The following is a 26,052-nucleotide window of genomic DNA, read 5'->3' on the forward strand; positions in this document are numbered from 1 at the left end:
AATATCATAAAACTGTTTTGTAAGAATTGTGCAATTTATAAATGATAAAAAAATTTAATTAATGAAATGCCAAGCAGATTCTACTCTTAAAGCATATCACTTCTAAAGAAGGTCCAATCTATATTGACAATTGCTCCTTCAATTTGATTAAAATTCTATATCAATTTGATTCTTGGATAATATAAAAAGAAGGAAATGAAAATGTAAGTGTAATTAAATCCCAAATCGAATCATTATGGTGTTGTTAATAAAAAACTGTATATTAATCTGAGTGTAGGAATATTTTGAAGAAAAAAAATAGCATTATATTTATTCATTTACCCACTAATTCTCTGCATCACAAAACACAACTAATTCACTTCATTCACAATCGCATGTTCAGTGTAGTTCAAACGCGTACGAACTTAGTTTAGTTGGTATGTAATGTAATTTATTAGTTTTGCTAAAGACTGAGCAACGACAACAAGAGTTCCAATCCTTGAAGGTTGGACCATCTCGCTGCTTTCAGAACTCCAATGTCTTCATTTGCAAAGTGGATAGACAAAATTCTAAAGTCACAAACATGGCAAACCTTTGATGTAACTTGTCACTTCCAAAACCAGTTTTTGACTAATCTATCCTTGCCTTTTGAATTCAGCAATTACGTTAAATTTCCTATGCGTCTTATTTTCTACTTAATTATTTGCTCGCGTCAGTTTCAATATGGTAACACCCAAATTAATAATTGTGTCCATACCAATATTGTAACACCCAAATTATTAACAGATTTATTTCTGAACAATTGTTCCCTCACGAACAATCTTGTTCATGGTAATTAATAAGTCGTTCACCCCAGTTGAGTTAGGTTTGAATAAGGTTTTTGGTTCAAATTTTATACTTATGGATAAAAAAATATGGTTAAAAAAATTTCATTAAAATTGATTTATTAGATTTATCTTGTACTTGTGAACCCTGAAGGATTTAAGGGGGCAAACACGGTCTTTGTTCCCCTCCCTTGAGACTCTTTATTAATATGTATGAGAAAAAAGAAAAAAAGAATATTTATAGGGTAAAATAAATAAAAAATAGGATATTTAAGATAATATTTACTTAATTTTCTTCTAGCAGTGGATCTACTTCTAGTCTTACACATAAAATAAAATTAATAATAAATATTTTTATAAAACTCATTATTTATTAAAAATTAGATATTTAAATTATTGTAAAAAAATTAGACTCTTTTTAATACATTTGTGGATCCTTCCTATTTGTGGATATAAAAATGTGGTTAAAAAATAAAATTTCACTTAAATTGATCAATTACGTCTTCAGATGATAATTAATTGCAGACAAGTGAATAGATATTTCATACCAATAATATTAAAAAAATATATTTTAATAGATTTTTTAATTTAATTGTTTTAAAAGTAAACAAGCATAAAATTAATAGTTTCAAGACAATAATAAAAACAATAATTTCTTTTGATATACACATTTTTTATTCGTACATTATCCTTATATATATATATATGATTTTTAATTTTTTTTTTCATGAATCTTCGATATATAATTGTTGCCACTACTTTTTTCATCTGCTTTTACCTTTTTACTTTTATTTTAAAAAATATAAATAGAGACTCGAAAGTATTCATAGTTTTTTATGCACACATAATGTTAACCATTAAAATTCTCATTAATTATTGAAATTACATATTTTATTTTCGAAATTCAGTTGCTCACTAGGAGTTGCCGAGTTTGATTTTTTTTTTTTAAATATAAATCCTTAAATGTGTATAAGTTATTTAATTATAATGTGTCGTTGGAAGTTAACTATCATGAAATAAAGAACATAAAATAGATTGTTTAAAGACTTAAAAAATATATATTTTTTAATAAATATTTTTTTATTTAATATTTAATAAATTTTTGTTTTGTGTTGATTCCTTAATAAAATAATAATTTTATTTTTTATCCATGACACTTATTTGTACTCCTGATAAATGATTTAATTTTATGTTTGTTTATTGATAATTTTTTTATTTGTTATTAGTAAAATAAAATTTGTTATTTTATCAGGGAAACTAAAATAAAATATTAATGATAAAAAATAAAAATATTATTTTATTAGGAATTTAATGTAAAACAAAAAATTATTAAAAAATAATCACAAATTAAATATTTATCGAAAACAAAAATATATTTAAGCATCTTTTTAATAATTACACTCTAAATTTAGAATAAACGTTTAGTTTTAGTTTTATCCATTACACCTTTTAAGGTGCAATGAAACAACCAAATCGAGCCAATCTTAGCGGTAACGGAAAGAGGAAAAAAAAATTATTACAGAAAAGCAAAGAGTAAGGGAAGAAACATGGGCGGTGGCACTATGAATAGAGACAAAACTATCAAATAAGGGCATTTTATTTTTGTTATTTAGCATGTCAGATATGGTTTTGAATTATTATTTAAAATGAGGTAAACATCTATTCTAACTTGTGAGTTAAAAATGGTAACTGATATTACGATTTTTTTTGTTTTAACTCAAATAGTAAAATATTTTATGGCTTTAGTTATTTTTTATTTTTATTTTTTAATTTATGACTTTAAAGTTTTTTTTGTTTTTTTATATTTTTTTAGAAGTCATAAATTCATTTAAGATTTCTATTTTTGTATATATTTTTTTATATGATTTTATTTAATATTTCTTTTATTTTTTGAATATTTTTTTATTTAATATATTTTCTAATTTTTTAAAATGGTTTTATTTAAAATTTTCTTAATTTTTGCTATTGTATTTTATTTAATATGTTAACATACAAAAAATTAAGAAAATTTTAAATAAAACCATTTTAAAAAAAATTTAGAAAATATATTATATAAAAAAGTATTAAAAAATATAGAAAATATTAAATAAAACCATATAAATATATATAATGTTAAATAAAACTAAAAAAATAAAAAACATTTATTTATTAACTAATTCAATTAAACAATTATTTACAATTTTTTAAAACATAAAAGAAAAAATAGAAGTAGTTTATTTAAAAAAACCATAAAAAACTTTGAAGTTAGAAACAAAAGACTATGATTTAAAAGTCCTAAATTTTAAAAATAAATTTACTATTTCAATTAAAAAAATAAAAGTCATATAATTACCACTTTCAACTTATAATAATTCAAAACAAACCCTCGATAATTTAAAAAAAACCATTTGATTGTTCCGCTGTAAACGTACTATTGCCTTAATGTTTTTGTCTTAACAATAACAACAACTAACCTTAAAAAAAAAAAATACTTGTAATAGACCTTAAACATGTTTTAAGACAAAATAAAATAACAACAATAACAATAGAACTTCTCTTTCTCTTTTCTCTCTGTGCCGATATCTGTTATTGTTTTATTTATTTATTTATTTATTTTTCTTTTTTCCTTTCTCATTGTGTTCATCTCTCCGCCCTTTTTCCACCATCATCGTTGTGATAATTCATCCACACACGACACCCCCCTTCTTTTCTTTCTCTCTGAATTTGCAAATCTCAAAAGCCTCAAAAGTTAGAAGAGAGAGAAAGACCACCACGCACAGAAACAGCAATAATTCACTATCTTTTCCAACTTTATCCTTCTCTCTCTCTCTCTCTCTCTCTCTCTCTCTCTCTCTGAAACTCATCATCATCGCCGTTGAGATCTCAGGTATACGTCAATTCAATTTCGCCTTGGTCAATTCAATTCCGCGTTGTGCTCTCGTAATCGCTGATCTTACTCCTTCCTCGTCGTAGCTATTGTGCTATTCGATTCGATGTTTGTTCGCTTTGTTTTTTCCAATTCTATCGAGTTCCGTGACGTGTGTATGTCTCCGTCGTGTTTTCTTTTTTTCGGTTTGGGATCAGTTTTGATTTTTCGATTTTTTCGTCGTTTTTGTGCTTTCCTTTTTTGGCGATCTCGCGTTTTTTGTTGTGAGTTGTGTTTTTTTTTTCCGAAGCTTTGATTAATTGGCGTGTTTTTCTTTTGCTTTTAATTTGAGAGGGGAAATGAATTGGTTGAATGAACATTAGATGAACGGTGCCGGTAGATCTTTAGTGTTCAAGTCGAACGTAATTAGAGTTTCTAAGTTTAAAATCCTTTTTTTTTATAATTAGTGTTTGATTCTTAGCTCTGATCAAGTCAGTGCTCGAAATTCCACGGGCTTTTAAGTGCATAACTCTGAATGTAATCTTAGATAGGTTATCTGATTTTGGAAAAAATAAAATAAAATGGAATGCTTTCCCGAGTTAGTTGGCTATTAGAGACTTTGATTTGAGTTTGAGACCAAGTTTGATGGTGGAGCAAGCTGTAGAAGAGCAATTATATGCTGAAGTCTTCGCAGCAATAGCACTTTAAGCTTGTAATGTTGCTCTCGGCTTATAGTATCTGCTTAATTTGAGAACTGGGAAGCTTGGGACATGCATGGCAGAGATGGGGTTGTTCTGGTAACAAGGAGCTTGTTATTTGCTTCGTTGGCTAAAAAAGTAATCTCTAGTGAAAATAGTGCGACCATGGAGGGCTGGCCCTGGCAGTATTATTTTGCATATTAAATCGAAAATGCTAATTGATTGACAAGAAAAAGTATCACAAAGAGGGGGAAAAGAAGAGAAAGCAATACCTTTTTTTTTTTATTGGTATTTGATGATATCATTGGTCAAATAGTGATTTGTGATGTTGGGTTGAAGCTGTGTAAGGAGAATAAGCAAAGATAGTTGACTAGAGGAGAAAGGCTTTGGAGAGTGTTAAGGATATGGGGAAATGCTAAGGCTGATGAAAGTTTTTGCTTTTAACTGTCTTAACATGGATGCTTCATTCAGACATACCAATGACATATTTTTATTAGATAAAAATTACTTTAAAAGATTTTAATTTCTTACCATCTTGAACATTGCTTTAGAATTGACAAGACAACTCATGTTACTGAATAGAATGACTGGCCAAACCTTGTTATGGAAGGTACTTTGGAATTGTGTTAGCATGCAAAATTTAAAATGATATATTATTTAGGTCAGTGTAATTGCAAACTGTGATCTTCACTGAAATATATGTGCTTCCAGAAGTAATGTACCCCATTGCTAGAAACTTGTTTGCATTCCAGAAGTGAATCAAGTGATGCTTTTGACCTTATATATGTTGTTAGAAACTTGTTTGCATTCCAGAAGTGAATCAGGTGATGCTTTTGACCTTGTATATGTTGTTACATTTGTTATCTTCTGATATACAACTGAATCACCATGAAGAAAACAAATAATCCTCACTGTCCAGTATGCTCAGTTTTTTGTCAATTTAAAAGACTTGGTTGGTTGACTGGAAATCCAATGGAATGGATCTAAGTTGTTTATCCCAATACTGTTGCTTAACTAAATTGGTAATATTGCTTGTAAACCAGTTTTAGTAAAGCAACTTATTTACTTTCTGCCATTACTTTCTAGTTTACTACATTTTAACAGACATGTTTTAACACAGTACCTATCCGTATCTTATGTGAAGGTGGTACTATTTTTTTTATCCTATCTTATCAATAATTTTTTGTTTTCTGAATTAAGAAACCAGTTTGCCTCTGCTTGAGTTCTTTTGGGTCTCAATGTCTTCCTTTTTATTTCTTGTTTTCTATATATTTTTAAGTCTAGCATGTCTTTGCTTACTTTTGTTTGAATATATGGAAATAAATGTCTGTAGTTCAGTTGGTTGGACTACTTAGTTTTGACATCCCAAAACTTTGGTTTGAACCCGAACGTATCTTCTTGAGCCATTCTTTACCCATGACATACTTTCAAGATCCGTTGTTGATCTTCATTTAATGTCAACATATGTTCCCTTCTCTGCATGTTGGAGCAGGGAGGATTTGTATGTGTCAATCTCTAGTCCTAATCAATGTCTGTCAAGGCCTGACTACTTTCAGATTTGATACTACAACTATATTATAATGCTGTGATATTATAATGAAAGATAGGTGCTGAAATCAAACTTCCATAATGCCTATGAATATTGGTTATAACATGAAAGGCCATATTTAATCGATGTTTGGATTTTTTTTATTCCAACTACATCTTTATTTCATTATGCTTTTCTAAAATCATGCAAAGCTCTATTTTATGTTAAGAGTTTCAAAAGCTGAACATTTTTGTAACATGAAAAACTGGGCAGTTTTCTTGATTTGCGGATCCTTTCTTTCTTTCTTCATCTTTTTAAGAAGTGCATATTATTTCTAATACGAGGTCCTCCATCATAGTAAACCTAAGTTGTTCTGTGGTCCTTGATTTAGTCATTTTCCAAATTTATAAACCAGCAGTTTGTTTGTAATTTGTGCTTATAATGATGTATAGAAGATATAGAAAGTCAATTTATATTAGAAGTATCTGTTGGAAAGCGAGCTTTCTATGATTGATATATACAGCTGTTCCGCCTTGGTCATGGTTTAGATGAAAGATATAGAAAATATTTGATGTTTTGGGAAAGGCAGGCTTTTGATGCTGCTGTTCTCTACACTTCATTTGATACTTACAAGTTTTAGTCATGCACTCGTATGCACAATATTTTATCTAGGAGAATATGCAACTACTTTATCTACATAATGATGAATGTTTTTGTCATGCTTATTTTTTCTCAACTTTGTTTTCTTCAAACAGTGAATTACCTTCATAAAGATAATTATATGCAGGATACTCTAGAAGGAACTTTTAGCCATGTCTAGCTCAGCAAAAGTTTTGGATCCTGCATTCCAGGGAGTTGGTCAAAGAGTGTATCCTTTAAGTAATGGGTGTGAATATACTTATCTTTATGAATAAAGGTGGAAAGTATGATAAAAGTTTACTGCTTATAGAATTATCAAACATATGCAACTAATCTATCATGAACCAAATATTCCTAAAGCTTGAGCTGTTGGGTGAAGCTTCATAAAATGAATTTATATCAAACACATCAACATGCTTGAACCTTCACTTTGTTGAAAATTAAATTTTATTTATAAGAATGGGGAACAAGGATCAAACTCTAGACCACACAGTTATAGAGGCTCCAATTACATGTCATGAACTTGTTACTCAAAAGAGCTGTTGAGTTAAGACATATGGATGATTTTATGTCTAGCATTCATGTTATGTGTTATATTTTGAATATTGAATATACTATATGCTTTGAGAGGTTTTAAACTTAACTTGCTGTAGAGGAACTGAAATATGGAGGATTGAGAATTTTCAGCCAGTTCCATTGCCCAAATCTGAGTATGGGAAATTCTACATGGGAGATTCGTACATCATCTTGCAGGTCCGAGCTATATCCAATATTACCTTTGATGCATTCATATATATGAATGTATCTGGTGTTGCTGTTCAGAATTTCATTAAGTGTGAAATATAGGTTGTTGTCCTTTTCTTTCATTTAAAAAAATTGGGTGTTCATTTTATGTGTATCTCCAGACAACTCAAGGCAAAGGAAGCACTTATTTTTATGATTTACACTTTTGGATTGGAAAGCATACAAGTCAGGTAAGCTTGGACTTTGCTTTCCTTCTTCTCCATCCTACATTTTGCCTAATTGATCTTGCATTGCTATTTTTCTCCCTCTTAGAATGAACAGGCGAGTAGAATGTGGAACCTTGTATAGTTGTGCCTTTTTGAAAAATTTACTATGTCATGGTTGTTTTATGTCTCTATTCACTTTCATCATTTTTCCCCTTTCCTGACTCCTTTTTAACTAGTATTTAGATGTGTTGAGTTATTTGGAAAGGGCAGGGGTTACCATGGTTCATAGTCGTTTGGAAATCCTTAAACCAATCTCTTTGACAAAATAATAGTCTTGGTTGACACTGATTTTACTTGTAGGATGAGGCTGGAACTGCGGCCATTAAAACTGTTGAACTTGATGCTGCTATTGGAGGGCGTGCAGTGCAGCACAGGGAAATCCAAGGGCATGAGTCTGACAAGTTTTTGTCATACTTTAAACCATGTATTATACCATTGGAGGGTGGAGTTGCATCTGGGTTTAAAAAACCTGAAGAAGAGAAGTTTGAAACATGTTTGTATGTATGCAGAGGGAAAAGAGTTGTTAGATTGAGACAGGTATAGTGTTCTCTATTATTCATGAACGTCATAAATTCAGTGCGCATGAAGTTTGACATTTTGGTTTGATAGGTCCCTTTTGCAAGGTCTTCATTGAACCATGAAGATGTATTCATACTAGACACTCAGAATAAGATTTATCAATTCAATGGTGCAAATTCCAATATTCAAGAAAGAGCCAAGGCTTTGGAAGTTATACAGTTTCTGAAAGAAAAATATCATGAAGGGAAATGTGATGTTGCAATTGTTGGTAAGGCAATTTTTCTATTATGTATTCCAGTATTTCTGTTCTTCATCTGCAATTTTTTGTTTTTAACTTCATAAAATCTATCCCACATTCCAGATGATGGAAAATTAGACACTGAGTCAGACTCAGGTGAGTTTTGGGTCCTCTTTGGTGGTTTTGCTCCCATTGGGAAGAAGGTAATTAGTGAGGATGATATTATTCCAGAGACAATTCCTGCTCAGCTTTATAGGTATGTTGGTTTCGTGCTCCTCAAGTCCCTTCCCCCACTCCACATTTTACCTGAAGTACCTGTTTTGAAAAGTTGATATAATTAGAGTCTTTGGTCATTTTTTAACAAAACCCAAATAATACCATCAAGACAAATGAATCATCAGCTACTATATAGTTTTTTAAAGATCAGTATATCATCTTATTTGAAAGATCTAAGACAATTAGAAAAAAGTTATATATAATCAATTGCCATATTATCTGGGTTCGAATCCCCCCACTAACATAACATACTAATTGCTAAAATTTGCCAATCAATTTTTTTTGCTATCTAGGTATGTTGGGAATATAGTCTGATTAAGAAGGGGAGAATAAATCAGATATAACTTTTAGAGATGCTATCAAAAGGACCTTGCTCTCTCTCTCTCTCTCTCTCTCTCTCTTTATATATATATATATATATTGAGAATTTGGCTTATAGAGCCCATTGTCATTCATATTACTAAATTTTTAAATATCATTTTGGATAGCTGATTCTTATGATTAGAAATATACATGCATATACTTTATGCTCAATGTTTGAGTATTTTATGTGACATGAGGATATTTTGATTGGAATCACGGGCTTTAGAATTTTTCTAATACTGTCTGAAGCATGAAGATGTCTTTTTGTTTCTGCGTGCTGAATTATGCTCCCGACAGTATTATTTTGCTTAAATAATATTATTGTCACATAGTTAAATATTTATTTTCTTATTTTTTCATTAATAATTTTACCTATATAAATTTAAATGAAGTTTATGTTTCTTTGTGTTCTATATATATGCACTAGGAATTTAAGTTTATTGACGTGGAGGATATGATCACTTCATCATGTGTTGATTAGCATAACAATAGTTTGCATATGGTCACTGACAATACTTTATTCCGATAACTAAAATGAATAACTTCATATGACTTGTCCTTCCAGTATTGTTGATGGTGAGGTCAAGCCTGTGGAAGGTGAACTTTCTAAATCACTGTTGGAAAACAACAAATGCTATTTACTGGACTGTGGTGCCGAGATGTTTGTCTGGGTTGGTCGCGTGACACAAGTTGAAGAACGAAAAGCAGCCTGCCAAGCCGTTGAGGTAATGCTATTCTAGAATCTAGAATCTAATTCTTACTTCTCCATTTGTTAGTTAAAGTGGATTCATTAATTCTACAAATATCTCCAGGAGTTTGTTGCTAGTCAAAATAGGCCAAAGTCTACAAGGATAACCCGGATTATTCAAGGTTATGAGACGCATTCATTTAAGTCCAACTTTGATTCTTGGCCATCAGGATCTGCTAGTACCAATGCTGAGGAAGGAAGAGGAAAAGTTGCAGGTGGATATCATTTGTTCTCTCTTATACTTTGACTTACCATTTTGTGTAGCTAGCCATACTGACAAATGGGCTATTTGATGTACTGTCAGCATTGCTTAAGCAACAAGGCATGGGTGTCAAAGGAATGACAAAAAGTACCCCTGTAAATGAGGAAATTCCACCTTTGCTTGAAGGAGATGGGAAGATAGAGGTAGAGTTATAATTTTCTTTATAAACTTTCCTACTCCCTTAGCATTATTTAATTTACACCTGCAAACACTTAATATTATTTGAAATTTTTAGGTATGGCGAATCAATGGAAATGCCAAGACTGCATTGCCGAAGGAGGAGATTGGTAAATTTTATAGTGGAGATTGCTACATTGTATTGTACACCTACCATTCTGGTGAGCGGAAAGAAGACTACTTCGTGTGCTGTTGGTTTGGCAAAGACAGTGTTGAGGTAATTTATGTTCTTCTGATTTGAGATCTAGATATATTATGCACATTGTAGTTTCTATTTGACATTCACTTTTTGGTGTCAACACTATTAGGACTGATCTAGAATTTTCGTGTATAGGTGTTAAAATTCCTTATAATATTATTATCCCCCAAATTCCTTATAATTTTCTCGTCTTAATAAATTCCTTCTTTTCTTAAAAAATCATAAAAACAACCCACAATTTTGGTAAGCAAAATAACTAGCATATATAATTAGGAATTAAGGATTCCAAGTAGGGTAAAACATTTTCCTTTTATCTCTTTCACATGTCTGTGTGCAATGTGCATCAACCAGGGAAAAAAATTAAAACATAGGAGAAAGCAAATAAGCTCATTAGTCAATGTCATCTTCCAGTCTATTTTGCATATCTGTCGAGCAGATATTTCTAGAAAAAATAAACTCTGAGCATCATAGAGAGTCCTTAAAGGCAAGTAAATTTTCCGTACTTCTGTAGTTATGTTCCTTTGCAGTCCACTTTATTTGGTAATATTTTTTAGTTAAAAAATTAAATTAGGAAGAAAAAGAACCATACAAAGGTGGGCGTTGCTATTTTAAGGGCAGGAGTATGTACTATGGGAGAATTAAAATTTTTCATATTGGGAAAAATCCAAGTCCCACATTGACTAGAGATAGTGCCAAGATAAGTGGGGGGCAATCCTTAACCCAAATTATTAGAGCGTATTATAGATTTGTTATTGGGTCACCTACCATATTATCCGTGCACCAAGTCCAAAGTGTTGGACATGAGGGGGTGTATTGGGAAAAACCCAAGTCCTACTACATTATCTAGAGATGGTGCCAAGATAATGTATTTAAGTAGGGGGCAACTTCCTCCCCATAAGCTAGTTTTTGAGGTTGAGTTAGACCCAAACCCAAATTATAAGATTCGATTAAAAAAATAAAGCAATTATTTTCTCAAAATAAGCTGAATTGAACATGCATTAGCTCCTCTATAAGAATATAATAAATTAGAATATTCATCTATACAGAAGTAGTGTTATTTTTGCTAAATATTAAAAGTCTAACTGGTAAGTAATATTCAATTTTCCTTCTTGAGTAGAGGAAAAGTGTTGGAATACTTGTAATTGACCACTTTACTGATTAACATTGCTCAAAAAGTGGCAAGTAATCACTTATAAATCAACTCCTTAAGTGGTTAGTCATTCCTAAACTGAACATACTTTTACTAAGGATTCTTTTTCAGAAATTTCACCCAATCACATAATTGTTTATCTGTACTTTCAATTAAAATTATATTTTCTGCTCAAATACTTTATTAAATCAAATAAGTTTGTTTTGAATGCTTTTGACCTTGGGTTAAATTTCCTATTCAGGAGGACCAAACAACAGCTACTAGGTTAGCCAATACAATGTCTACCTCATTAAAGGGTAGACCTGTACAGGTATTGTAATACTAATGTCAAGTTGAGGATGTTGCTTGGAAAATGTGTATGATTTACAGTAGCTTCTTGCAGGGTCGCATATTTGAAGGCAAAGAGCCGCCACAGTTTGTTGCTATTTTCCAACCAATGGTGGTTCTCAAGGTATCATGAGGATAACTATATGGTGTTTTCGATAATATATAATGTAGCTTAGAGAAGCTAACTCTTTTTTAACTAATATACACCTGTTTTAGGGAGGGTTGAGCTCTGGATACAAGAAATTAATGGCAGACAAAGGTGCATCAGATGAGACATACACAGCAGAGAGTATTGCACTTATTCGAATTTCTGGAACTTCTATTCATAACAATAAATCAGTACAAGTTGATGCAGTATGTACCCATGAAAATATTCCTTTTTTTTTCCCTCTACAAGTATGTTGGTAGGGCTTATATTTTATTTCTAGCCCTTCATACTTAAGTTATTCTTATTCAGGTGCCATCATCATTGAATTCTACTGAGTGTTTTGTCCTGCAATCTGGCTCTACAATTTTCACTTGGCATGGAAATCAGTGTTCCTTTGAGCAGCAACAGCTAGCAGCAAAGGTTGCTGATTTTTTACGGGTAAGATCTATGGCTCCCTTACAAATTTGAAGAGTAACCAATTCTCAGTTTTCTACTTAGAGAATTTCAATTTACATGTGAAAACTTTGAACCTGTGGGTATTTTTTTTAATCAAGTTGTGAACTTATATTTATGGAACTTATTGCCTCAAGATCAAATCTTTCAAACTGACATGATATGGCGATACAATCTTGTGGTTAAACTAAAGTGCATCCCTTGAAGCTACATGTGACTCGACTTAATTTATATCTTTTCCCTTATGATTTATTTGTTTAATAGAATTAGAGAGGAAAGAAATCGAAAAAATAAAAAAGATGGAGAAGTATCATAGTTCAGTTGTTTGGATGTGAATGGAAAGGTGCAAGGAGAGAAATTCTGAGGTTGGGTACGCCAAACGCTTTTCTCCATGACAGGTAATATTTCCAAAGAGATAAAGCAGGAGAACATATTCTTATCCTACCTCTATCTCTTTTGTTTTCTTTTTGGAGTAACGAGTGCATCCGAGGCTTCTTCATGCTTGCTGTGGAGGCTGTTGGTGATGCTGATCCAATTACCATTGTTGAACACCTTGGAACTGGAAGGCTTGCCATCCCCATGCTCATTGTTTTAATAGAGTGGTGGGGAGACACACAATGTTCCCCTAGAGATGAATTATGAGTTGAAAAGCTTCATTTGGAAGTTTAGCTCACCTGTTTAGATGGATGAATGAAATTGTGCTTAACAGTGACAAGGTTGGCCTAAAATCAGAGCAGTGCAGCACAGAGGATTAACTTGGTGATGTGGTGATATTTTTGCAATGCCCTGATTTTTTTACAGCGCCATATTCTTCAACTGTGCCTGCAACAAGTATCTTTGTTTTGGTACAGTTGCCCCAAATCTCATATGTTATAGCAGAGAAGAATAGACATGGTGGTGGGGTGGGGTGGGGTGGCAGAGAATCTTGGCTGGGTTCATGTGTGTTCTCTTTTTTTAAAAGAAATCTTTTAAAGGATAAAAATGCCGTCGAATACATGTTTTTCTCGAATCATACCTTTTTCTATATTTCTTTTTTTTTTTCTTCTCTTATTTCTTACCTCCATCCAAACAAAGTGATTTTAACTCGAAGTTAAAAATTGTAGTAGTTTTGCTCTATGCATTATTTGCTTATGAGATACATGTCCATGTTCAGCCAGGAGCTACTTTAAAGCATGCTAAAGAAGGAACAGAAAGCTCAGCTTTCTGGTCTGCACTAGGAGGAAAACAAAGTTACACCAGCAAGAAAGTTGTTAACGAGTTTGTCAGAGATCCACATTTGTTCACTATATCATTTAATAAAGGTAGCAGTTCTTATCATGTTACTTCTTATTATAGAATATTGTTATGCAATTGCTTACTTTTTTACTGATATACTGACCATTTCTGATATTTGTGTTCTTTTCGATTCTGGATCCTCCAGGAAAGTTCAATGTGAGTTTTGTGACTGCAACTTCATTATATAAAATTCCCCCTTAATTTTAGGAAATAGTAACCACAGAAGGTTCTGAATGTCTTCTAACTCTATTTTTATATTTTACTCTGCAGGTAGAGGAGGTTTACAACTTCTCTCAAGATGACCTGTTGCCGGAGGATATCCTTATACTTGACACACATGTAGAAGTGTTTATTTGGATTGGTCATTCTGTGGACCCAAAGGAAAAGCAAAATGCTTTTGATATCGGCCAGGTAAACATGCTAAACAACTTATGGCTTTTATCTCTGATATTTCCTTCTACTTGATATTCTTGATGCTTACTCAAAAATCTCCCTCAGAAATACATAGATTTGGCTGCATCTCTGGAGGAACTATCTCCACATGTACCACTATATAAAGTAACAGAAGGGAATGAACCTTGCTTTTTCACAACATACTTTTCATGGGATCATGCAAAAGCTATGGTATGTACCTAAACATGAAAATCTCCCTTTTTCTGTTTTGTTCTCTTTTATTTTCTAAGTAAATTAATTATTTTTACTCTTTATCTTTAGCTGTAAAGTTGTAAATTTTGCATGTCCATGTTGGATGAGAACAGAACATAATTATTGGTTGAGTGGCAAGTTTAGTGGAATCCATTATATTATTGTCATTATGTATAGGTTCACAAAATTCTGAATGTAACATAGTACTGCTACCATGCATGAAGCAGTGCTAGTCAGTGCTGTCAGTTTATTTACATTGTAAAAGTAGATTAAAAGTTTGTGGGATTTCAGAAAATAGTGAGGTGGTTGAGAGACTTTTAAAGAAATTCACCATAACAAGACAAAATGCTCAAGTCATTCAAAATATATTGTTTGGGAAACAGCTATTTTGTTACTTTTTCATGGTTTACTTTAAATGTGCAATGCAGGTTCTGGGGAACTCATTTCAGAAAAAAGTGTCACTACTCTTTGGATTTGGCCATGCTGTGGAGGTATGGCTCAGCTTCTAATTTTTCATTGGGAAAACCAATGTTGAACCATGCAAAGTAATCCAATTTACAGATTAATGAGATTATTGTATCATATTTTATGTTCAAACCACGTGAACCTGAACTTCCGAATAAACAATGTGTTTACTTGCATATATCCAACTACTGATATGACAATGCTGAAAAGTTTTAGAATAATCGTAACTATGAATTACTTATAGAAATGCCTCTTTTCTCTTTAATTAACATTGAAGTTTAATGATTTAATTATAGACCTCTGGTTCTATTTGTTACTCATGATTTGCTTTAACTCATTTGCTCTATCTTAAGAACCACACTTGTTGAGCTATATTTATTTTTTCTTTTTCAATCAAGTTGTATAGATGCAATACTTTCAGTGTTAAATATCATGTCAGACTTTGTTGTTGCATGCTGTGTGTTCCTCTACTGCTTAACAAGGCTTTGCTGATTCTGGTGACAGGAAAAGTCGAATGGGTCAAGTCTAGGGGGACCAAGACAAAGAGCAGAAGCCTTGGCTGCCTTATCTAATGCATTTAGTTCATCTTCTGAGAAAGCATCCAGTTTGGTATGCTTACTTGCTTATAGAAAATTCAGTACCTATTTATTTTATACTTTTATAGTCAATGATGTTTAAACCAAAAAGTGTATCTTGACTATAGGACATAGGAATTATTACAAGGAATTTTAACCCAAATTGGCTCCGTTAGTTTAAAGTGAGGCGTGCACTTTGGAGAATAAAGTGTAAGTGGTGTTTTGATGAGGAAACCATGGGAGCAGAGGGCAACCAATGAAGCTCTATACTTGCTATGGTGATTGATGGAGCAATATTAGAGGAATCTGAAAGACTCAAATGTGCTCTTCATTAATTTGGAAAAGACATGTAGTAAAATGCAATGATAGATATTATTGAAGGCCCTAAAGAAAAAGGAGTTTGCATAATAGGTTCAACTTCTATTGAAGGGCTTGAAGCAAGAAAAGAATGCAAAATTGGAATCCAGAAAGAGACCCAAGAAATCTTACTCAGTAGAACAAACAAGAATACAGGTGTATCCCTTTGGCAACTTCAAGAGCAACCCCTCCTCTTCTAGCGAACTCCTCACTGAATGTCTAACTAACTAATTGACTCTATTATTTCTATTTGTATGTTTACATTCTTTAGTGAGTTCCCTCTATTCCTTATTAAACCCCCTCACATGACATTTAGCCCTTTTTACTATTGGGTGCAAATCATCATATTGCCTATATTTACACAATTAAGGATATGCATGAGGGGCTCACAACTAGGGTGATAACACAAGGTGGGGTCACAGTAGATTTTCCTCTAACTGTAGGGCTGAACTGAGGGTCAACTTTGACCCTTCTACCTTAGTCTCAGATGCACTTATTGAGCATATCCAAGAGGTGCGCATGATGATTGCCTTTTCACATGTGGTTGGAGACAAGCATTGGGAGCACACGGCTTTTACAAGAAATAATATGGAGTATGGAATGTAAAGTCATCTGGAAGCACATCAATCCTGACTTAGAAGTGAAAATTGGAGGCCATACCATATCATATAGCCCTCATGGTTTTAGAATCTTGTGTTCATCATACAAAACAACAGATATATAGACATGGGCTTCTAGCTAGATGTTTGAATTGGAGGGTTTTGGATGTTATTGCAGCACTATAAAACCTATAATGTTGAGCAGTTAAAAGCTATCAAGCGAATAAATTCTATGTGATAGAGATGATAATGGTGTGTTTGATAAGTGGGCGTACTAGACAAGATACGATCAGGCATGAATGCACTAGAGAGAAAGATGGCTGAGGCTCAGTTCAGGTAGTTTAGGCATGTATGGGGAAGACCTATAGAAGCCTTGATGAGGAATGAATGGATCATAGAGAATAAAGTAACACCCGAGTGGGGTTGCTGCATTGAGGAAAATTACTTTAAGTGGAGATGATCTATGTTGTAGTCTGTACATTTTTCATTTATATGGTTCTTTTTTCGTTTAACCTTCATTATTGCTTCTTTGTGGTTGTGTTGTCATTATTCTGTTCCATTATTCAATTATCATCAATACTCAATTAACCCTTTGCCTTCTTGCAGGCACAAGATAGATTGAATGGGTTAGGCCAAGGAGGACCAAGACAAAGGGCAGAAGCTTTAGCCGCTTTAAACTCTGCATTTAGTTCATCATCTGGGACGAAGACTTTTACTCCTAGGCCATCTGGAAGAGGTCAAGGATCACAAAGAGCTGCAGCAGTGGCTGCTCTTTCACAAGTTCTTACGGCCGAAAAGAAAAAATCACCTGATGGTTCTCCTGTTGCTAGCAGGAGTCCTATCACTCAAGGTAGCGCTACTGGTAAGAAAAACAGTTCTTGTCTAAATATGATGTTGCATTCCCTGAATATTTTACTACACCCTATTACTTTTGTTTATACTTTTGAAATTTGAATAATTAATATAATCCTTTTTGTTTAGTTCTAATTATTTGATATTTTTTAATCATAATAATAGATACTGCTAGTAAACTACTAAGAGTGGAGCTCTAAGCGCTACATTGATGTACTACTAAGGGGTTTATTGAGATTCAAGAGAAGAAACAGCACATATCAATTTAATTACTTTTTAGGTTTTTTCTTTCCCTCAATAGGAATCATGGAATTAAAATGCCAGTTTTGCATTAAAAAACAAAACTGACCAGTGTTTGCACAATGGTTTGTGCGTGCGTCTGATCATATTATAAGTTTTAAGTTCTTGCTGCAGAAACTAAAAGTGACTCCTCTGAAGTTGAAGAAGTTGCAGAAGCCAAGGAAACAGAGGAACTCCCCCCTGAGACAGGTAGCAATGGGGATTTGGAACCAAAACAAGAAAATGTGGAGGAAGGAAATGATGGTCAAAGGACGTTCAGTTATGAACAATTAAAGACTAAATCTGGTCGTAATGTGCCTGGAATTGATCTTAAACGGAGAGAGGTTAGTCTTGCTTTGTACTGATCTATTATTTAATTTAATATTATAGTATTAATTCTAGTTTGAAATATCTCTTGAAATTTTTAATTAATACTATCCCCTCCCATGAATTCTCCCACCCCTTTGATTTTATTCAATCATCTTTATTGCATTCCCCTAAAACAAACTAACAATTATTTTTTCTTTCAATTTTATGGTTTAGATTGATATAACATTTTTCTTTCTTCGCCACTTGTTGGTCAGGCCTATCTGTCAGAAGAGGAGTTCAACACTGTATTTGGAATGACAAAAGAAGCATTTTACAAGTTGCCAAGATGGAAGCAAGACATGCTGAAAAAGAAATACGAATTGTTCTAGACTTGACGTCTGCTTCTTTGGCTGCTATACATTTCCTCAGTAATCTGTTGGGATAGTGTGGTTTTATTGGGTATATACCATAGTTTGGGTTCTTATCATTGCGTTTTGCTTTCGGCCTATATAATGGACGTAGCTGTGGTTAGTGTCCAAGTTTGAATGTGACGCTGCATGCATGGAGAGTGTTTTTTTAGTTTCTCCTTTTAGATTTTGCTGCTGCCTCTTGCAATGTTTGCATATTGTAGCAATGAAGACACTAGACAGTGGGCAGGTCCAATTCTTTCATTTTGTCAAGTTTGTATTTTATATCTGTGGCTTTTTTTTTTTTTTTTTTTTTTTTTTTTTTTTTTTAAATTTGTTATTGGTTAGAAAGGCGGGTGTATATGTATTGCTTTTACACTTCTCAACAATATAATGAGAAACAAAAAAAAAAGTTTATTTTTTATCATTAATTTGTATTATGTAAATGTTGTCTGATTATTGCTATTAATAGATGGAACTTTGAATTTTGGGTGAGATATTGTATATACGATGGTTAAAATCAAATTTATTTACAAGTGTATTAAAATAAAAATAAATTTTAATAGTATAAATTTTTTTAAAAAATTTAAGAAATATTCATAATTAAATCTTAATTAAAATGATTAAAAATACATACTATTAATATTATGAGAACTAATTACTTTAAGAAAAGGTATTCTTAATTCAATATACGAAGAAGCAATTACTTAAATTAACCCATGTCATTTGTTTTAACATAATGGGGTAAAAGGCAAATTGATCTAATGGGGTTAGTTTTACAAACTAATTTTCAGAATATGTTTGTTTTAAAACTATTTTCAAGGGAGGTCTCTTTTTTACTAGACCCAGCCATGCATGTATGTATATCGTCAGCATGCATGGCGAAATATGCCTGCACTAGACAGGTGACTGTTTGGTCAGTGTCATTGGCGAGATAGCGGCACAGTTTTTGCCACTTTGACTGGCGATTTCAGTGCAGAGGGTGCAGGACAGTAGTAGGGCAGTAGGGTTCAGGCTATGTTGGTTTCGCAACTAGTGTTGGCGAAACAAGGAGCATATATTGCCAATGGTATTGGCGAAATAAGTGTGTTGTGCCCTTTAAATAGCAACTTCGTGTTGATGCTTTGTGCCTTTAAAAATTGCTGAGTGTTTTTAAAGTTTCTCACAATCAGTAATTTCTCTTCTCTGGCATCATTTTTATTTATTTGAAGTAATTATTTTGAGTCTGGAATAAAGTTTGAGTTTCAACTGGCATCATTTTTATTTATTAATTTCACTGGCATTGTTTTTATTTGTTTGAAGTAATTATTTTGAGTCTGGAATAAAATTTGAGTTTCGATTATTTTTTGTAATTAGATTTGTTTATTTTGAAGTTATTAATGTTAAGATTAATTATTTATAATAGCAACTTCTTTAATGATTTGTTCTGCCTTTTAAATGTCTACTTTCAATGGTTTCCATTCTGCCTTTAAAATTTTTACTTTCAAAACGTTCAAGTTTTTTAAGTTTCTGCATCATATAATTAATTTTTTGTTAGAATAAATTTTTAATCTGAAGTTTGAGTGTAGTATTTTTTAATTAGATTTATTTATTTTGAAGTTATTATTTTTAAGATTAATTATTTATAATAGCAACTTCGTTGATGGTTTGATGTGCCTTTAAAATTTCTACTTTGAAAGCGTACAAATTGTTAAAGTTTCTGGCATGATATTTATTTGAAGTAATTAATTTTTTGTTAGAATAAAGTTTTAATTTGAAGTTTCAGTAAAGAGGATTTTTTTTATTAGATTTTTTTAATTTGAATTTATTATTGGTATGATTAATTATTTATAATATTGTTTTTATAGATATATGATGAATTCGGTTATAAAAATCTTGTATTTCAATGGAAGGGTATATGAAAAGATTGGTGGTATAATCTTTGAAGGTAGTAAAAAAGCGATTCAAATTAAATGTGGAATTAGTTTCAATGCTTTGAAAAAAAAATTGGAAATAAGGTAAAGTTAGAAAATAATGAAATTATTTCTGCTATCAGTTGTAGATTTTTAGTTTCAGGAAAGTATGTTGCGTTGCAAATTTGTGATGACGAAGATGTTGAAACTATGATTGAAAGTTTTCAACAACAAGATCAAATGTCAGTTCTGAATTATACATAGAAAAGGATGTGGTTGTTGGTTCTATGTTTCATTCTGCAAATTCTCTTGCATCATGTGGAAATAATTTATCTAATAATGAGGCGAAACCGCCAAGAAATGTAAACAATTTACATGGTGATGAAGATGAAGATGATGATGATGATGATGATTATCTTGTGTCTAACTCATACATTGAAGAGTCTTTAGACGAAGATAATAGTGTTGACGGTATATCTGATTCAGACGATGAAGTCACTGACATGATTCAACAAGTAAGAATTGTTCACCCAACAGAAGGTATAATTTATTAAATAAAAAAATAGGTGAATACATTTATCATTTTATGACAATTGTATTTAATGGTAAATAAGTACGATTGTGATATTGACCATTTTTTTTAACTATTAGGTGTAGAAGAAATTCAAAATCCATTTTGGAATGATACTTTGCATTATAACAATATCAACTGGAGTCATCCTGACGAGGAGAACATTTGCGGTTTGGAGATGCCATCGAGTTTTAATATTGGGCAAGAATTATATGTTGGCATGGATTTTAATAGTAAAGATGCGGTCAATAATGCACTGAAACAATATATTATGAAGGTGCATCAAAGTTTTAAAGTTGTTGAAACCAAATCGAACAAGTATATCGTTTGTTGCCTGAATAAAAGCGCAGAGTGTCCTTGCCCTTTTTATACGAGGGAAATTTTATCTAAAAAAACTTATTCATGGAAAGTCACACAATGGGGTGGACCACACACATGTCTGAATATGACTATGACACAAGATCACGAGAAGCTTGATTCAGATTTAATTGCCACTTGTGTAGTAGATACATTTTTTATGTTCATATTATGCTACTTTTGCATTATTTGTTATTTAATTTTTTTTATTTTATTAACAGGCATGATCAGAGAAGATTCGTCAATAAAAGTTTCTTTGATTCAAGAAAGGATAAACAGTGAATTTGTCTATAAGGTGTCGTACAAAAAAGCTTGGATGACGAAACAAAAAGTCATTGCAATTGAATATGGAGATTTGGAAGAATCATATGCGAAACTTTCGTCGTGGCTAACACACATGCAAAATCGTTCTCCTGGATCCTATTTTCAAATACTACATGACAATTTTATTATTGGGAATACGGTTAGTCGCAAAGACCGTCAGTTTCATAGAGTGTTTTGGACTTTTGGTCAATGTAAAGAGACTTTCAAGTATTGTAAGCCAATCATACAAGTTGACGGCACACATTTATACGGAAAATACCATGAGACCCTCTTAATGGCCACATCACAAGATAGAAATGGTGGTGTTCTTCCTCTAACATTCGTCGTGGTCGAAGGTGAAACGTTAACAGCGTGATCATGGTTTTTGGCACACTTGCATGAACACGTCACAGATAAAAATGGTATTTGTCTCATATCCGATCGTCACGCGAGTATAAAGTCTACTGTGGCTAACGAAGCACTTGGTTGGCAACCTCCCCACGGTTATCATGTTTACTGCGTCCGACACATAGCAAGCAATTTCAATCACAAATTCAACAATGCCAAGCAAAAAGAAATGTTGAAGAAATTGGGTAAGATTTAATTTATCATGGTCACATTAATTTAAGTTTCATATATACTTAAAATTGTCGTTGCTAACTAATTTCATGCAGGCTACACTCCTTGCAAGCATATTTTTGATCAAAATTTAGAAAGATTTCGTCAACTGAGTCCGGCTGTAGCAACATGGTTGATCGCATTTCAAAGGAAAAATGGACCATGGCTTATGATAAAGAAGGACGTCGATATGGCCACATGACAACCAACCTCTCAGAATGTATAAATAAGGTATTGAAGGATTGTCGCAACATACCGATGACAACATTGGTGAAATCAACATATAGTAGGTGTCGAAAGTACTTTGTTGATCGTGGTCGCCAAGCCCAAAGACAATTAAATGAAGGACAAATATATTGTTCTAAGCTTGTTAAACTTAGAAAAAATCAAGAACAAGCTTATTTTCACATCGTTCGCGTCTATGATATCCACTCGACAAGGTTTGAAGTAGGGGAGACCTTCAATTCTATAACGCAACATGGCGGAAAAAAGTGGGCAATTAACTTGAATGACCATTATTGTCAATGTGGAAAGTATTCTACGCTTCACTATCCATGTTCACACATTATTGCAGCTTGTGGTTACGTGAACATGAACTACTACCAATATATAGATGTTGTTTACACATATGAGCACATCTTAAAAGCTTACTCCGCACAATGGTGGCCTCTTGGGAATGAAGCAGCAATTCCTCCTTCTGATGATGCATGGACACTTATCCCTGATCCAACTACAATTTGTGCGAAAGGTAGGCCAAAATCAACAAGGATAAGGAATGAGATGGATTGGCTCGAGCCATCTGAGCACCGACAAAAATGTAGTAGATGTGGAGCAGAAGGGCACAACAGGCGTCGATGTCCAATGCAATCTAAATGTGGAAGTTGTTCATTTAATTGATTTATGTTAGACAACTGACCTTAGATATCTGAGACAAGTAACTTGTATTGCTTGAACTTCTGTTGAATGTATTTATTGTGTTCTTCAATGAAATCGTTAGTCACATTAGTTATTTTGGTTTGTGATTTTAAGTTTGTTTTTAACATTATTTATTATTATATTTTGGTGTGCGACATAAATTGTATCCATTAGTAAGCCTTTATAAAATAAACGCTAGGTTAAGTTTCAAATTGAAATGACAAACATACAACAACATATTTAAACAAAGACATGAAAATCATTTGTTATAGTGTCCGTGATGACGTGAGGATGTGCCACATGGTCGTTCCCATCTTCGTGCTGCTCTATCAGGATTTCTTCTGCCCCGATGTCTCCCCGCTTCAACTTGGTCAGCCTTAGCAGAAAATTGGTGATGTAAATCAACACCTAATAAGTCATCCATATCAGGTATTGCTCCGGGTACATTCCATTGAGTACCTAATGGAGCATTAGGTGTTGGGATTGGGGCATCATCTTGCTGTGAAGAGGTCACATTTGGCCATGAAAAATTAGGATGTGTTTCCGCAACACCACCCAACGAATGTTCGCTTGCAGAAGTATCAGTTTGATGACCTTCGAAAGAATACTGATACATTTGTGTCGGATACTGAGAAAATGTTGTTGGTGTGTAATACATTCCATGGCCACGGTCTTCCATCTATGGGTAGAAATATGACTCCACTTCAACAACCTCTCTTCGTCTACCTATGCCTTGAGTTTCAACACTTGACGGGAGAATATGAAACTCTTGTGCCGCAAATTGATGCTATGTTGCTGGACCATGTGACACAGGCTCAGTGATTCTTTCTTGCTCTTTGGATAAAATGGTTATTTTATCTACATATGGCACGAGAAAGATCGTCAACTGTCCATGTATTCCTCCCTTGCGGAGACACCATGTACTGTAATGTCTTCACAACTTCAGCCAACAATTATTAGGGCGAGCAAATTAATGGTGATGATTTAATAAATAATTTGAAGTTAAATATTCAAAAAACAAAAAATTACCAATGTAGTTGTGTTTGCATTTTTAGGATCAACAAACATCTTCGTTTTTCGCCTACACCAGACCATGTAGTCGGAGTTAAAGCTCAATAGGCCCTCTTGTCGAGGATAAACATCGACCCTAAAATCAGCTCGATTGTTCCATTGACTGATCATTGGGGCGAATAGTTGCCCCCAATTTTCATCTTGTTTGCCTTTGAGCGTTATGCCATGAATATTCAGGGGTTGCGAAGGACACCCTGAAATTGGTTGTTGCATTCCAAATTGTCTCAATATTCTATCGGGTTGGTGCCACTCAATAACTTGGAAACAAATTAGTGGCACCACTGCGCACCACGCTACACTTCCAACCAAACAAATTGGAGGCAACACTGACATAACATTTGCTGTGTAAGGCGTCCACAAAAACGGCTTATAACAACACACTTATTTATTTTCAGTGAAATATGACATATTATTTATTATTTAACCAATACATTAATATGTTCTTACCTCATGTCGTTTCGTAATATCTAATTTGCAATGAAAAATTAACAAATCATCATTGCCGATATGTTGATTTCCACGTCACAGCCACCTAACAAAAATTATCAAATCATCATTGTCGATATGTTACATTATTAATTATTTTCAAATGAAATCTAATTTTTTAAACGACTAACCTGTGTCTGAGTGGTTTATTTTCTAGTACTGGAGGAGTCCTCTTTGGAGCCAAACTTGTGCATCGTTCCCATGCCCACATTTGTATTAAGATGCACGTACCTCCTATTGATTTAGTTTTATAATCGGTTGCGCTGCACATCTCTCTATATAAATAAACAAGAACGACAGGTCCCCATGCATACCTGCAGTCTCTAAAGTCACGTAAAAATTACAGGTACCTTAGGGAAACTTTGTTACTGCCTCTGTCAACAAATAGGACACCTCCTATGAATCTAAGGATCCATGCATGGGTAAACCTTTATAGTTGTTGTAGGTTATTGTCATGGTTATTTAATTGTGGAAAATGGTGAGCCAACCAACTTAATTTAATCGTACTACCTTGAAGTTCACCTTCTTGTGATCTGACTCCTAACAATTCTTCACATAAATCAGTCCAATCAAGATTTGTTGGACTAATTAATGGTGACCCATCCACACAGAGACCTAATAAAACAGAGACATCTTGAAGAGTAATAGTACACTCTCTCCATCTCATGTGAAACGTATGTGTTTCGGGCCTCCATCTTTCAATCAAGGCACTAATTAATGCCACATTTATTTTTAAGTATCCCATTTTCATAATCTAGTGAAAACCAGATTGCCGAAGTAGAGAAATAATTTCCTCTGGTATTTCTTCTTGACCTTGATATATAGGGATAGCTCGTGTATAATTTTCTGTCTTCTTCCCCATTCCAAATATGTCTTGAAACATGCTTAGCTTGCATCCATAAAACGTCACCCTCAATCGGACCAGACTTTATTTGTATATTTGAAGAACATGATGAGGAAGATGCCATTGATACTGTAAAATAAAATATAATACAATAAATTGACAAAAAAAAATTTACATTATTTGTACATAAAATAAAAAAAATTATGTACATTTATAAAAACTTAATTAAATATATATATATATATATATATATATATATATATATATATATATATATATATATATATACAGAATAAATTTAAATATATTCTACATATAAATTAAAATACATGCAAACACAAATTTAAATAAATAACACAATATATGTTTTAATAATATAAATTAATATGCAAACAAAAATTTTAACAATATATATATATATATATATATATATATATATATATATATATCAAATTATTACAAACTAATGTATCATATATTTGAATAATAACTTAAAATGTCTAAAACAAATAAGAGAACACAAAAAATATTAACTACGTACCAAGTTTGAGAAGAACAATATGGGCGGGAGAACACGTAGCTCACAAGATTTTTGCGACCACCAAAGCATAACGTAACAGCACCAAATATAAATTAAAATAAATAACACAATATATATTTTAATAACAAAAGAAAAATTTAAACAATATATATATCAAATTCATACAAACTAACGTACTATATATTTGAATAATAACTTAGAATACCTAAAATAAATATAGCATCCAAACTTTATAATACCTAAAACTAAAACAAATAATTTAATTATGACCAACAGAAAAAATAGAATACAAATTTTTTTAACTACGT

The 26,052-nt window shown here is 32.5% G+C and overlaps 1 protein-coding gene across 5 annotated transcripts; it reads left to right on the top strand.

Moving 5' to 3' along the window:
- The first annotated feature begins 3,352 nt into the window (after nucleotides 1–3,352).
- LOC114392910 (villin-3-like) lies at nucleotides 3,353–18,577 on the top strand. Of its 5 annotated transcripts, none has more exons than XR_003662427.1 (24): nucleotides 3,353–3,669; nucleotides 6,662–6,742; nucleotides 7,167–7,266; nucleotides 7,419–7,487; nucleotides 7,824–8,060; nucleotides 8,133–8,310; nucleotides 8,404–8,536; nucleotides 9,485–9,644; nucleotides 9,732–9,882; nucleotides 9,972–10,072; nucleotides 10,165–10,323; nucleotides 11,697–11,765; nucleotides 11,838–11,906; nucleotides 11,999–12,136; nucleotides 12,240–12,368; nucleotides 13,537–13,684; nucleotides 13,804–13,814; nucleotides 13,929–14,069; nucleotides 14,157–14,282; nucleotides 14,732–14,794; nucleotides 15,273–15,377; nucleotides 16,906–17,161; nucleotides 17,317–17,431; nucleotides 17,566–17,697. XR_003662427.1 is itself a non-coding variant. In XM_028354192.1 (24 exons), the coding sequence occupies exons 2-24, from the start codon at nucleotides 6,687–6,689 to the stop codon at nucleotides 18,126–18,128; spliced, it is 2,910 nt and encodes a 969-aa protein (XP_028209993.1). In that variant the 5' UTR covers nucleotides 3,354–3,669; nucleotides 6,662–6,686; the 3' UTR covers nucleotides 18,129–18,577. The 5 variants fall into 5 exon arrangements, 4 of the variants coding, with proteins under 4 accessions (XP_028209993.1, XP_028209978.1, XP_028209984.1 ...); XM_028354192.1 differs by lacking the exon at nucleotides 17,317–17,431 and adding an exon at nucleotides 18,015–18,577 and having other exon boundaries at nucleotides 3,354–3,669; nucleotides 16,906–17,149; nucleotides 17,566–17,774; XM_028354177.1 differs by lacking the exon at nucleotides 17,317–17,431 and adding an exon at nucleotides 18,015–18,577 and having other exon boundaries at nucleotides 3,355–3,669; nucleotides 6,630–6,742; nucleotides 17,566–17,774.
- The last annotated feature ends 7,475 nt before the right edge of the window (nucleotides 18,578–26,052 follow it).

This window comes from Glycine soja, chromosome 2 (genome assembly GCF_004193775.1).
Source record: "Glycine soja cultivar W05 chromosome 2, ASM419377v2, whole genome shotgun sequence".
Taxonomy (NCBI): Eukaryota; Viridiplantae; Streptophyta; class Magnoliopsida; order Fabales; family Fabaceae; genus Glycine; species Glycine soja.

Coding starts and splice junctions, on each gene's coding strand:
- LOC114392910 (XM_028354177.1), top strand. CDS start 6,687: ATGTCTAGCTCAGCAAAAGTTTTGGATCCTGCATTCCAGGGAGTTGGT. Junction 10,324..11,696: donor TTGGCAAAGACAGTGTTGAG/GTAATTTATGTT, acceptor TTTCCTATTCAG/GAGGACCAAACAACAGCTAC. Junction 14,070..14,156: donor ATGCTTTTGATATCGGCCAG/GTAAACATGCTA, acceptor AATCTCCCTCAG/AAATACATAGATTTGGCTGC.